Below are 14991 nucleotides of genomic sequence, written 5' to 3' on the forward strand. Positions count from 1 at the left end.
ATTACAAGAACTGTGCTGTTGCTACAAGTGACCAAGTGAAACAGTGTGATTGCTAATGAATCAGCCTGACTTTACATCTGTATCCACTGGACTCTGTAACCCAGCCAAACAAGTGGTACACCAAGGTAAATTGTCTCTAGAGAGAAGCAGTATCCAGTATAGAATGTAATGAGACTGCAGTGAGCCTCTGAATCAAAACAAAAGGACTTGCATTTGCATTCTTTCCAGCATTACAACGTTTCAGGCCAAGTGCTCAACCTGCCCAGCCATGACACATCCACTTTCCAGCAAGCCCCAACTGTTCGCAGGTCTGAGAAGCATTGGTCTTCCAAAACAGGGATATTTGGGAGTGCGGTAAAAGCTTGTAGGGAAGTATATAACAAGGTTATCAAAGCATCATAACATTCAAGTGAATTGCAAGTGGCTGTTGGTTAGTAATGGAATCTTGATCTTCAAAGTCCTTACAAAAGATCAATATCTCCTGTGGGCCATGAAGCTCAAAAAACTGCAAAGAACAAGAGATATCTTTGTATAAAAGTGCTAATATCCCTTTAATCCATTTGGCATTATGATACAAACCTAGATTTGGTAGGCTTATTAAATGTTTGCATGTGCTGTTTTGCAATAATCATACTGTAAACCAGATGCAGCACAATAAAGGCACGATGACTACATGTTTTCAACAAAAGAAGATGGATCAATCCAATAGGCCCTCAATAAGTGACACACTATTTTCACTTTATTTACAAACTAGACTATGAAAATAAATAATTTGCTAGGGCTGTGAAGAGCATAACAAACCCATTTTACATCAAAGTAGAAGGTTCCTAGAATCCTAATCCTACCATAGTCGTGCATAAAGAAGGAATAAATATGCCTCCAATTATTTCCTATTAAACGCAAGGGTCTGTCGCTTGGCAGTGCAAGGAAGCAGATGAATCAGTTTGAGACTGTTGACAAGTGAATTCCAAAATCTGTGTGGGATAAGGATTTAAGGAAATGCAAAACAAAGCTTAATCATAGTTTAAATTGCAGAAGCACCAATAAACTTGGAATTTGAAAAATAAGGATGCTGTTTGTATCCCCCTGCTTTTCTGTTGTTTTTCTCAAAATAAATAACAGGTTGAAACTTTTCCCCAAGCGAAAACAAGCTAAGAAAAATAATTTTTTAATTGTTTATTAGCAGATTCCAGTGTAAAATCTGGAAAATGTTTTAAAGCATTTTTGCTCATACCAATGAAAACAAAAAAAGCCAGCTCTGTAGTTACAACAAAAAATAAATTCAGACATTAAAAAACAGAAAGAAAGGGGTGGAAATATAGTCTTCTCAAGCAGCAGCTATTTTTTGCATGCCCAGTTTTTCTTTGATAAATAAAGTAGAGTACAGCAGCGGGTCGGGTACCCGCAAAAACCTGCGGGTTGCAGGTAGAAGTTCCGGGTGCGGGTATAGACGCGGGTCGCCGGTTCTGCGGGTTTGTGGATCGGGCCGCAGGTCTTCTCAATAGCGATTTTTACGCCTTTTTTCTGATTACGTCTACTTCTGATGATGTCACTTCCGATTTACAATGACAGCACTTTCTGTTTTACTTTTTTTCTGATCACGCCTACTTCCGATGATGTCACTTCCGGTTTACAATGACAGCACTTCCTGATTCTTGATGGGCAGCGGGTCGCGGGTCCGGATAAGGTACTTGCAGGTCCGCTCGGGTAGCGGGTCCAAGCGGGTAAGAATGCGGGTACGGATTCCAAAAAAATGGACCCGCGCAGGACTCTAAAATAAAGCCACAAAGTACGGTTTTCGCCAGCTCTGAAATTTTGTCAGGGAAAGGCATAAAAGTATAAAAAGAGAACAAATCTCTGAAAGCATATCTGGTGATCTAAAAAGGTGCCAAAAGGTCTCATTTTGCAACCTCATGGTGCCTGCCTTGGGTAAGAAAGTCAATATGGCAACTTCCCCTATACTGATACAGAAACAGGATATTACATACCGTAATAGCATCTTTTAAGAACATAGACTCCTGTAACTGACTTGTAGAGTAAACATCAATATTTTTTCTTAATTCCAATGGGCAGGGTTTTCTTAAAGCATGGAAGTTAAGCTATTCGTATAAGATCCAGGAAAACAAAGAGCAAGAGGCTTACTATTTTCTTACAACCACTTTGACCAAACTCCCATCCACATTTTTATCATATTTATCAATTTAACTCGAAAAAATCTGATGCAAGAAAGACTCGATAAAATTGTGAAAAATCTGAATTGTCCGATTTTTTCAGATTTGATGCCCGAAAACCACAAATGAATCAAATTATTGTACAAAACCCAATGTAGATCATGATATCTTTCAATTGTAAACAGGACATCTGCCATTGACTACATGACCTACATGACATGAGGTTTGAGATGGAGTACTTTTATCAGAATCAGGGTTTAATAAATCACAAAAATTAAGGTTTGTTTTTTCCTCCGAAAAAATAAGTGTTTCCCCTTTAAAACTCCAAAAAGAAAAAAATTTGGACTTCATGTTAGGTTAAATGCAGCATAACACTGCTTGCCTTGATTGGTGCTTATTCGTAGAAGTCAGGAGATCCATTGCAGATCCCACAGAAAGAATAGAATTTGTTTACATAAATCCTAAAGAAAACAATGCACACAAATGCCGCACAATGCAACCCATTATATCGATATATCTTCAACCATAGGAAGATTTTCGTTCTAAATGTCATACTATGCAAGTCACACTCCCAAATTCCAAGCACAAAAATGCTAGTTCAAGGAGAGGGCATGGAGTATTTCAGCTCCTTTATTTCCGAATACAGCAATTCAAGCAGAGATAAGACTAATTTGATAGAGCTCTGAATCATCATAATTGATCCCATGTGCAAGGCATACTTGAATGTACACCCAGTCTGTTCAGCAAATGTTCACTAGATTTATGCTTTCATCACAGAGGCCACGGAAAGACAAATCTGATTGTATTAGATACATTATTATTCAGGACATATTTTTTTCATACTGGGAAGATTATATTAAAACTGCCCTGCTTGGATTGTATATGAAATTGTAATGCTTCCAAAAAGTTCCTCTCTAGGCTGGAGTTCTGGAAAAAACACCAGGATTAGTGTTGGTATTTGCTTAATTAGCTCAACAATTAATTCTGATTACCGTCTGTGAGGGCTCAGGGGTGTAACAGTGAAAGACAAGGAATAATAAAGAGACATAATGGGATGAGAAATAGAGAACAAGGATTTTGGACAAAGGGAGATCATTAAGAATTCCAAATAAATCCTAGTGGATTTAAGAGGATAGTATTGAAAGAGGGAGCTACCAGATTAAGCGGTGGATTATTGTATGTATATTTTTATTTACACCGTGCTACTTATACACACAGTCCTGTATATTATGGTTAACTGCTAGTATATTAATAAATTGATTATAATAAATTGTGATGATTCCAATGCAGACATTCAAATTTCAGGCTGAGGTTGAAAGTCACAAATGTTTCGTCTAAAGGGGCTATGCATGTGCTAAAATGAGAAAGGAATCATGCTGTGAACTATTGCTGGGCTTGCTTCCCATCACATGCATCCCTTGAAAAGAGAAGTGAGGAGTGAAATTGCCCTTAACCAGTTATATCTTACATGTGTTTCTCCAGCTGGGGAATGATAGGGGGAAGTAAAATGCCTGACGACTGCCAGTAAATCCCTCTAACTAGGCACACACAAGTGGGTACATGAGGTAACACTGCAGATGTGCAAATATTGAATTAAAGGCGTCCCTGGTTAAACAAATGTACCCACCTTAAATCTCACCTTACAACCCTTAAAATATATTTTACTCTATCTAGCTAATTACATTTACTCTGAAGTGTACAGCACATCTACTACAACAACACTTCAATCTAAAGTTGGATGAGGCTAAAGGTCCTTTGAGGTGGCCATACACGGGCAGATAAAGCTGCCGATATCGGTCGTTTGGACCAATTTGACAGCTTATCTGCCTGTGTATGGGGGCTTCCGACAGGTCTTCCCGATCAATATCTGGCCACGATATCGATCGGGAAGGTTTGATTTTTAACCGACCGACCCATCGGAGCCCCTTGGCGCATCGTAATTCGATCGTTCGACCATACAGCCGAACGTTCGAATTGCCCCCCGATATAGCCATGCCGTTAGTGGTATATCGGGGAAAGATCCGCTCGTTTGGCAATGTCGCCAAATGAGCGGATCTTTGAGTCTATGGCCAGCTTTAGACCACTTAGGCAGCTTATCTGCCAGTGTATGGAGGCTTCCGATGGGTCTCTCCAATCGATATCTGGCCAAGATATCGATTGGGGAGGTTTGATTTTTCTGGGGATCGAGGATCAGCTGGTTGATGTGGTCCTCATCGCGTGGTTGCCCATTCTCTTCCTTGTAATCCAACATTTAGGCCCTAGGGCCGAACATTCGGTTTAACTCGATATCGCCCTGCCATTGGTGGGCAAACATAATAATGGAAAAAACTTGCATATCAACAACAAGAACACAAGATGAACTTGTTTTAGTCGGTATAGGTAGGCAGCTGCATGCACTGAACACATTTCAGCATGATAGTTACCTTTATAATAAGACAATCAGCAGTAGCAGAGATACACTCCACATAAAAGCTGTGGCAAAGGATATTTGGTGCTTTCTTTTAATAATGTGTGTGTGTTACTAAAACCTTTTACTCGGTCTCTGTTAATTTTAATTAACAACATATCACTTAAGATATCACTTACTGCATTTCATTCAGTATAGATTGCCTGCTGTGCATATTAGTGATGTGCGGGCCGGCCCGATACCCGCAGGTCAGGCCGACCTCGGACTCTTCTTCGCGTCAAATGCCGGCTTCCGACTTCGTCTTTTATAGACGTTGCACCTGCTTGCCCCGCACCTTTTGTGACAACAGCGGCGGAGCGTGTCTGCACGGGTCTATAAAAGCAACCCTGAAGTCGGATGCAGGTAGGCACAGGCTAAGGTAGGGCGGGTTAGGGTCGGGGAAAGAATTCAAGTTTCTAAAATAACTGATGAGTACATCCTAACTAGCACTGAGTTACAATGCAGATATGCAATGCATTATCCGGAAAACCCATTATCCAGAAAGCTCTGGTTTACATAATGGCAGTCTCCCGTAGACTCCATTTTAACCAAATAATCCAAAGTTTTTAAAATTATATTTCCTTTTTCTCTTCAATAGTAAAACTGTACCTTGTGCTTGACCCCAGCTAAGATATAATTCATCCTTACTGGAGCAAAACCAACCTATTGGGTTTATTTAATGTTTACATGATTTTCTAGTAGACTTAAGGTATTTAGAGCTAAATTATCGAAAGATCTATTATCCAGAAACCCCCAGGTCTCGAGCATTCTGGATTACAGATCCCATACATGTACCCAAACTGAACACATTATTTTGTTCAAATTTAATTTCCTCACTTCAAAGCTTCTGAATAAAATAACTGCCCCTGTGGAAGTGATTTGAAAGTAGAGCTGAGCAGGTCCATTAAAAAGTTCCTCCTCCAATTTACACCACCACTAGGGCAGATAAGAATTGACATTTGTTCTGTGTGTGACAATGGTGGGGGTCTGTTCCTTCGGGTGTCTCATTATGTTTCTGTTATATTGCTTTCAGTATTTCATAATTGTTCAGTATATTGTCCCTTCCAATGTTTCATGAAAGGAACTGGTTGTACTTTTAAGTTTGAAAGAAAACCAGAATGACAATTTAATTAAACACAGCAGCAAGTGATCTGTTTCTGGTATGAAACCTAAATTACAAGGGAAGGAAATGTGTTTTGATGCCACTGCTGGGCAGTCTTTAATTTTTCAGTGACGTTGTTAAATTATTTAGAAGTTTCTATTTTCTCTACTGAAACTAGGGATGCACCAAATCCAAGATTCGGTTCAAAATTCAGCCAGGATTCGGCCGAATTCTTCTGTCAAGCCGAACCAGAATTTGCACATGCAAATTAGGGACAGGGAGGGAAATCACGCGACTTTTTGTCCCAAAACAAGAAAGTAAAAAATGTTTTCCCCTTCTCGCCACTAATTTGTATATGCAAATTAGGATTCGGTTCAGTATTCGGCCGAATCTTTCACAAAGGATTCAGTGGTTCGGCCGAATCCAAAATAGTGGATTCGGTGCATCCCTAACTGAAACTTTCATAATAAACTCTTTTACCCATCTTCCTAATAAAATTCCAATATCCAATTCCAAAGTCCAAGTATTTGTAATTATAACAGGGCAGTCAAAATTGAGGCTTTGGGTGGAGCAGACCTCTAAAGCAGGGGTGTCCAAACTTTTGGCTTCCCTGGGCCACATTGGAAAAAGAAAAAAAAGTCTGGGGCCACACATGAAATACAAAGACATTTTGATTTGTAAAAGTAAAGAAAATACACAGAAAAGAACTAAAATACCAGTTGGATCTATACACTGGAATATGGGACACCAGGATATTAAATAGATGTATTATTATTACTAATATTATTATTACTAACTGGGCAATGGGCACAGTCCCCCCTCCTCCCTAGGTCACCACATTGTTACAACCTGGCATAGTATGCCTGTTCCTAACAAGATGATAGTCTGAAGTGGTTAATGTGTCTGGACTTAGGGAGCACATTGTGTTATTTCACTCTCTTGTTTTCTCCGATTTCCATAACTCACCTTTTGAAAGAACTAGAAAAAACAATCCCAATTTCCAGTTTCCACGGTAGTCAAAACGCCCCCCCCCCATATAGACCAGTGTTTATTATATCACAAAGAATCAATGGGTAAAAGATCAGCATACTAGGAGGAATGATGGTGTAACAATCATCCGTTGTCCCCTGGGAAATATATTCGTTTTCGATGCAAATGAATCTCTTGAAACTGATTAATTCACAAACCAAGCAGATTATGAACTGGCCAATAAATCATGCTTATGTTGTTGCCCCTAATACTTTGGTGGCGGCATTTCTCCAAGGAATATCAAGAATTCGCTCTCAAGGGGTTCTGAGTCACTAAAATGAGAATGGAATCATATTATGCTCATTTCTACCAACTGCACAGTTATTTTTCCAAGAAGAATTCCCAAGCTACTAGGTTCAATAAGCTGTGAACATTTAAGTCATAACTACATGAATTCATACACTAAAATTCTAATTTCGGGGCAAATTAGGACGTGGGTAGTAACCCATAGCAACATATCAACTATAGGCTGCAGGAAAAATGAAAACCAAAATGAGTTGCTTTACCTTTATGCACTAGTAAAATGTTGCTCTCTATTGGAAAATGAGTCCTACTGGGGCTTATTTTGTAAAACAAAGCCATGCATGGACTAATATGATGACTTAGTCAATCCTGACAGATTTTTTTGGCTGCTGTATGCGGTCAATAGTATATCTTTACCAAATGATAGGGTTCATCCAGATACTGTTCAAGATGGATGGGAAATATGGTCAAGAAGGGGACCATATTTGCCATTGATGATTGTTCTGCACTGGCCCTCCATGTGATAGATTCACTGGCACAGTGGCTAGACAACTGATTTAAACACCCTCTGGGTGGGACAAAATGGGTTCATCCACAGATCCACTCATTTAGGAACCTTGCAGGGGCATAGCCAGATTAACTCAGATGCTGGGCAGTATATTTAGCCAAAGGTACCATGGAAATCTGCCAAAGTCCTTTTACATGGGTAACTTGTACCCAAATACTATTAGGAACAGGAAAAGATAAGCAATTCCTACTGCAGATAGTTAGGAACTGCTCAGAAAGTGAACAATAAAAGTTTTCCCCCCATTGCTTGTGAATTCAATTACCCCCCATAGCTTGTGCATCTACATAGAGACTAGATTTACCCCAGCAACTTCCAAATCCAAAGACTACGTTATAAAGTCCCTCCTTTAGGATTATGTTGCTGCAATTGTTGCCTTGTCATCTGACCTGACTGAGCTGGAAGGTTGCATAAGGTGATTACATGCAGTTCCTTTGCATCTAGTTTTTAGGATGAAAACATTTGAAAATTATTCAATAGACAATAAATCCCAAGTAAGTGCAACAAAAGTAGAGGCTCTGTGTAACATTGAGATGGGTGTGCAAATTCTATCATCACAAGGTGAATTCGGTAGCCAGTCTGTGTGCCTCATTTTATACAGAGGATGCGTAGACCCTCAACATTTGGCGTTATCTGTAACACATATAAATATATATATATATACATATATACATATACATATACATATACATATACATATATATATATATATATGTATATGTATATATATATATATATATATATATATATATATATATATATATATATATATATATAGGAGATAGCAAGAAAGGTCCGCACACACAGGACTTGAGTGAAGAAAAAAATTTTTTGTTTATTCAACGTTTCGGCCCAGTCACATGAGCCGTCTTCAGGAAGTGAGTATATATATATATATATATATATATATATTTATTTATTCTGACCCTATCTGGTCTTCACACTGGTCCTACAAGTACTGCTGCTCATGGGGGGCAGCCTCTCAGTTTGGGACCCTGCTGTTACCTATCCTTGCCCCATGAAACAACGAATGCAATCACTCCATGCCAGTGGTACCCAGCACCCTCCCTATTATACAATAAAAACGTTCAACTTTGGTTGAAAACAAATATGTTACAAATTGGTTTCCATATCCTTCTAAATATTGCAACATCAATCTATTGATGTTGCATCAGTAACACACATGCAATAGGCATGGTAGGAAATGTATTGTATGTACATTACAGCAAACATATGCCCAGTCTCCTTTGCTCAGCCATAAAGAGAGCGGATAAGCAAATTACATCTGGCACTACACGTATGTGCTGCTGTCGCTTCTGGATGGGGAAAAATGCGGAGGATAAGAAAATGCTGTCTCTGCACTAAACCTTCAGTTACAGTGACATTTTCTTGCAATTTCACCAAGTCTGCTGGAAATCCGCCTTACATATTTCATCACGTATCTGAAGCCAGTGAAGCGCTCAAAGCATACTGAGGCTTGGCACTTGGGTGTTTATAGACGAAAACACTTCAGAGGAATATATTTCACATAAAGCTTTATTTCAGATACAAAAACACATTTCTTTAGAAACATAAATGGTCCGACAAGACAGCAACACTAGTATGCCAGTAAGCCTTTACACAAATTGCCTTCAGTTTCAAAAAGTTATTTTATTTATGGCTACATTTATTTTCACTTTGTAACCCAAGTCACAATTATGGATTATTGAAATCTCCACTGGAGAGTCCTGCGTGGGTCAATTTTTTGGAACCCGTACCCGACCCGTAACCCCAACCTGCAATCCGGACCCGCAACCCACATTCTTACCCGCTTGGACCCGCTACCCGACCCGCAAGTACCTTATCCAAAACCCGGACCCGCTGACAATCAAGAATCAGGAAGTGCTGTCATTTGTAAACCGGAAGTGACATCATCGGAAGTAGGCGTTACCAGAAAAAAAGGAGTAAAAATCGCTATTGGGAAGACCCACAGCCGGACCCGCAAACCCGCACCCAGAACTTCAACCCGCAGGGTACTGCAGGCTTTTGCAGGTAACCTGCAGGTACCCGACCTGCTGCAGGACTCTAGATTGAATCGGTTGTACCAGTATAAGATGAATGCAGACCCCAGAGCAGATAAACAAGCACAAAGAAATAACTGGTAATATCAGTTTTACCCTTTAAAACCAGATGGCTTTTCATTCTGAAGCTGCCAATACTGGCAGGAGTTCAAAATGATCTGTCCCCATAATGGACAGATCAGAACACTAGCGGGGGAATGTAATTAAAGTCACAAAGAGCAAAACAATTTGCACCAATAAGACTAAAAATCCACATTTCACAATGCAATATTGTTCCTTAAACTGTTATTACATTGCAAATTTTAATTGCACACTCTTAAGAAGTACTTGAAGGTGTCATAACCCTTGGAGCAAACATAACGACTTTTTTATCAAGAAGTTTTATTACACTGACTGCACATTGGCGCAAACTATAGAATTCGTGGTCGCAAAGGCATAACTTTTTGCACTGTGAATAGTTTTTCCGTTAACGCCTTTTATTACATTCCCCTGGGGTGTTGGCAGCACCCCAGATTAACATGGTTCCAGCATAAAGAGATCTTCCCTAAGCCTGTATCAGGTTCTAATCAGGGAATTTACCATTTTGGGTCCATGCACAGCCAAAAGACTTCTAACTTGGTCGTGGTAGCCAATGTCCTTAGGACATTACATTTAATTCCTGATAATGCCTTCAAATATATAGAACACCCGTATAATGGTTGGTTTTCAGCCAATCATTTAATAGCCAATTGGAGGAATTCTTTCCTGCAGCAGCACAATGAAATATACCACCTTCCTATTGTAGCCAATGGGTTTCCAGCATATTTTGCTGCGCTCTAGTAACACAGTCTTGTTGCTATAACAACGGACCCTTTTTCAGCTTTACATTTTCCTTATTTCATCAGGATAAGAACATAGCAGTATCCCTCTTGCCTTTTCAGGGATGTTCAATAGGCTATTGGTAAAAAAAACTCCCAGAAGCCTTTTTAGGCTAATAATTGTAGGACTATTAGCAAGCAATCACTTAATTAGAAGGGTATGTAAAAAGCGATACAATATGCATGTTTAATAGTATGGCAATGTTTGTTTTGTGCAGACATCCATTGAACAAAATGTTGCTGAAGTGCCCCCTGTGTTAGAGGAGACAAGCATGCATACTTATGCCAGTGAAATAAACATTTGCTCAGGCTAAAAAGGAGGCGAGAATGTCATGGGCAGCTCAGGTTTCCTATGGAAATTCTTACGTTTACATGAATGTTTATTAGAATGGTTTGCAATTATTAAGCAAGGTGGGGGCAAAGTTTTGAGTGGGGTTTCAGCAAGACCCTTATCCAGATTATTGGGACATGCAAGTTGTGTGCATGCAAATCAACAACACATTTCTAGATGTTATCGCAACTGAAATAGCTTTCAGTGCTGGTTATGTGGCTGCAGGGTGCTCAGTATGTGTACATCAATACAGATATTTCTTTGGGACAAGGTAATCCCTAGTGGCACCCTCTATCACTGTCTAATCACAGACTTTCAATTAGGGGCAGCTGACCTACAGTCCTTGGCCTGCTACAACTCTCCTGTAGTTCTAGTGCAGTGCTCCCCAACCAGTGTCTCATGAGTTAAGGTGGACATAGACATAACAATTACGATCTTTCCAAGAAAGATTGCTCATTTCAATACACACGTGAAGAGTAGGGTTGCCACCCGGCCGGTATTTTACCGGCCTAGCCGGTAAAATACCTGCCGGGGCCGGTATTACAAATTTACTGGCAATGTAACTGCTGGTAAATTTGTAATACGGTCAAAAGGAGCCCTCGGCCTGCCCCCAATCACCTGTAACTTACCTTTTCTTCTAGCGTCTGTGGTGTGGCTACGCCCCTTTTGATGTCACGCCCCGCCCCTTTGAGGCCCCGCCCCCAGCAGACGGTACATTTTTTTTATAAAAGGTGGCAACCCTAGTGTAGAGCTGAATCGTCCTATATACAGGTAGAAACAATAGAATTCTACCTGTTTCCGATGATTCAGCACTAACACTGGCTGATGTTTGGGTGCCTTCAAAGACACCCGATCAACATTTTCTGCCCAGCCTCATCGACCAATATCCAAGTTTTCTGCCGATATCGGTCGGCTCTTTTACCATCATAAATGTACCGAACATTGTACGAAAATTTTTTTATATGATATTATCTGTGTGTCTATGGCCACCTTAACGTATTGCTCACTTTTCCTTGGATGTTGCTCACAGTGGCCTCAAAGCAGGTGCTTATGTTTGAATTCCAGGCTTGGAGGCAAGTCTTGGTTGTATAAAACTAGGTGTACTGCCAAACAGAGCCTCCTGCAGGCTGCCAATCCACATAGGGGCTATTGAATGGCCAATCACAACTCTTATTTGGCATCTCGATGAACTTTTTTCATGCTTGTGTTGCTCCCCAACTCTTTTTACATTTGAATGTGGCCAGGGTCGGACTGGAGCCTTGGGGGCCCACCAGGGCTGCAAATGAAGGGCCATCCTGGCAGTCCCCGGGGGCCCCCTCCCGACCTCCAAGTCCTTGCCCAGCTGCCTGAATAGTCGGGCTATGCGCATGCTTGAACACTGTGCGCATGTGTGAATTTAATGGCCATGGTAGCGCAGCTCATTACTTTATGGGGCAGCCGGAGCCAGGGTTTGCAGGTCTGGGCTGGTGGGGGCCAATGAGTGCTGGGCCCACCAGGTTTTTTCCTGGTGTCCCGTCGGCCCAGTCCGACACTGAATGTGGCTCGCGGGTTACAAAATTTGGGTACCCCTGTTCCAGCGCAACAGTTTGAGGTTTGTAGATGCTTTAAATGTTCTATGTGGAATCTCATTAAATGGAAGGACCAATGCATGTTCTAATGTTATAGGTCTAGATAAGGGTTAGCTGTTTATTTTACAGCCTTCATGCAACTATTTTCCCTGTATGGTTGTGTCAGTAAATGGGGCAGATGCACAAGTACTTATATAGAGTATAAGTCCCATAATGGCCCAGCTCACCTTCCCATCAGCAGCATTGAGGAGACTATGAAATGGGTGCCACTATCCCTTTGTCAGAAATAAGAGCAGAGTGGAAGGTGACTAGAGACAAGCTAATGGGGAGAGGGGACCATTTGGTTTAATGGGGAGAGGGGCTGTTAGTTGCAGGGCTGGAATACAGAACACAAATGCATGGGGGTAGATTTATCAAAGAGTGAAGTTAGAGATCACCACAGTCCACTAGAGTGAAATACCGCCTCTCTCCGTTCATTTCTATGGGGTTTTTAAAGGATCAAAGGGTGAAAGTGAAAGTTCATGCCTTTAAAACCCCAACAGAAATGAACAGAGAGCAGCTAGAGGACTGTGACGATCTCTCGCTTCACTCTGTGATGATAAATATACCCCCACGGACTTCATTTACGTCTCAGCTGTCCTACCATGGGAAGTGCTGCAAATGCCACTCACCTCTCTGCCCGAAAACCTCTGGACGGCTCGCTTGACTTTGCCATAGGTGCCCTTGCCCAGCGTCTCGAGCAGCTCGTACCTGTGCTTCAGGTTGTGCTTGTGATGGTGCCGCCGAACCCCGTGTAGCTTGCCCACAGCCCCCGCTGCTGCTTCTTCCTCCTCATCGTCGCACGGGGAAAGTTGCATGAACTCCGCTAGCCCCACCACTGGCCTCTTGTCATCATCCAGCTTGCCATCCCCATCCATGTCCCCCGGTGACAAGCAAAGAGCCCGCTTGCCCCTCTCTAGTGTGAGACAGCCGCGGTCGCTCGTTTTTGCCTTTCGCAGCTGCGCATTTGGCACGTGAGGTCGTTAAACCCACCCTGAAGCGTCTCCCGTGGGGTATCGGCGGCGATGCGATTGAAGGTGCGTGTGTCGGGGCTGCTCTGTGCAGACAATGCGAGATCAGGCGTGTCGCTCACTGACTAGCGCACAGGACTCAGCCAAGCGTGGGGTAAGGGGAGGGGGGTTCCACTGTATATTCACGTTGTGGCTTCAGTTGTTTTAGGGGACAGCACAGTCCGTCTGTGTCTCCATTCAGCTGTTAAGCCCGGCAGTATCTGGGAGACAGTGCTCCTGAGGGGGGACGCCGAGGGGCCACAGGGCGCAGAGTTAACGGAGAATAATTCCCCTCCTGAAGTGCCCCCATGTTCTTCCCTTCCTTTCACTTTGCTTTCTCTCTCTCTCTCTCTGTCAGAGACGCCCAAACAGCAGCAGTTTGCGATGCTGAGTGAACGCGAGAGGCCCTTTCATCCGCTGTTCTTTCCTCTTGTCTGAGGGAACAGCCCATGTGGGTGGGGCGGCACCTCGTGCTCCTCCCCCTTTCCCATTGCCTCAGGCCGGAGGAGCAAGAGATGGGGGTCAGCCGACGGGGCACAAGCGCTACTGTGAGGGAAATGGCGCCCCTGGACTCACATGCCGACACCCTGCTGTAGCACCCAGTCTTGTACACAGCCATCCAACAACAAATAATCATGCCATGCCCTCCTCATGCCATACCTCCCAACATTTTGGAAATCAAAAGATTGTGTGGTGACATTTTTTTGACCATGGCCATTTTTGTGGCCACACCCCCTAATTACCATGTCCATTTTACAAAATTTGGCAGGTTATGAAAGTTTGAACATATTTCTGTGTTTTTTTTTCCAGTTATTACAGTTTTGCTAATGAAGGTGAATTAACTGCGAGTCTTACTTTTCCCAAGAGACAAAATTGTTACAAAAGTATCTTATCTGCTGATGTGGCTGTTCTGGGCTCTCTGACAAAAGCCAATTAAGTTAGAAACTTTGTTTCTCTTTCTGGCTGTTCGGTGCAGAGAAAAACTGAACTTTCCAGTACAAATGAGGGACTACTGCGGGTTGAGCTGTCAAAAGAGGGACTGTCCCTCTAAAAATGGGACAGTTGGGAGTTGTTTATATGATAAGCCAGATGTAAAGTAGGCAGGGTTGCCAGGTCTCATTTTCAAAATCAGATACAAATACAACCCAAAACTAGCCAAGAGGCACTTCAGAAGTAGCCCAAAAAATAGTATAATATGTGCAGTGAAAAAAAAAGTCTAAAAAATAAATGAATATATAGGAAAATATGTCATTTTCCCACGGAGTAAAATCGGACACGATTCGCCAGTCACCAGGGGTGTAACTACAAAGGTCGGCCCAGGAGGTATAGGGGCACCATAAGGCTCTAATACATATACAATTGCAATAAATATTGGTAAAGCAGGTCAACCTCTTAACATTTTGGTGGCCAGCAGATTTTTGCCCCAAAATTGCCTGATTTTGAGCAAAGTCACCGGAAAATGTAAGAATGCTTAAGAGTGCCGGGAGACTGGAGTGCAGAGCCCCAAAATCTGGGAGCTCCCAACACAAACCATCCCCATTGCATGCTGGGCATTGTAGTCTTACATTAA

General features: G+C 41.9%; 1 protein-coding gene across 1 annotated transcript in view; it reads right to left on the minus strand.

Moving 5' to 3' along the window:
- Window positions 1–14100, minus strand: part of nuak1.S (NUAK family kinase 1 S homeolog) — a 49014-nt gene extending 34914 nt beyond the window's left edge. Inside the window, exon 1 of the mRNA XM_018256042.2 lies at window positions 13044–14100. Within this exon, the coding sequence (XP_018111531.1) occupies window positions 13044–13289 (246 nt within the window). The 5' untranslated portion in view covers window positions 13290–14100. The remainder of the gene's footprint in view (window positions 1–13043) is intronic.
- Between the last annotated feature and the right edge of the window lie 891 nt (window positions 14101–14991).

The sequence above is a fragment of the Xenopus laevis genome, chromosome 3S, assembly GCF_017654675.1.
Source record: "Xenopus laevis strain J_2021 chromosome 3S, Xenopus_laevis_v10.1, whole genome shotgun sequence".
Classification (NCBI taxonomy): domain Eukaryota; kingdom Metazoa; phylum Chordata; class Amphibia; order Anura; family Pipidae; genus Xenopus; species Xenopus laevis.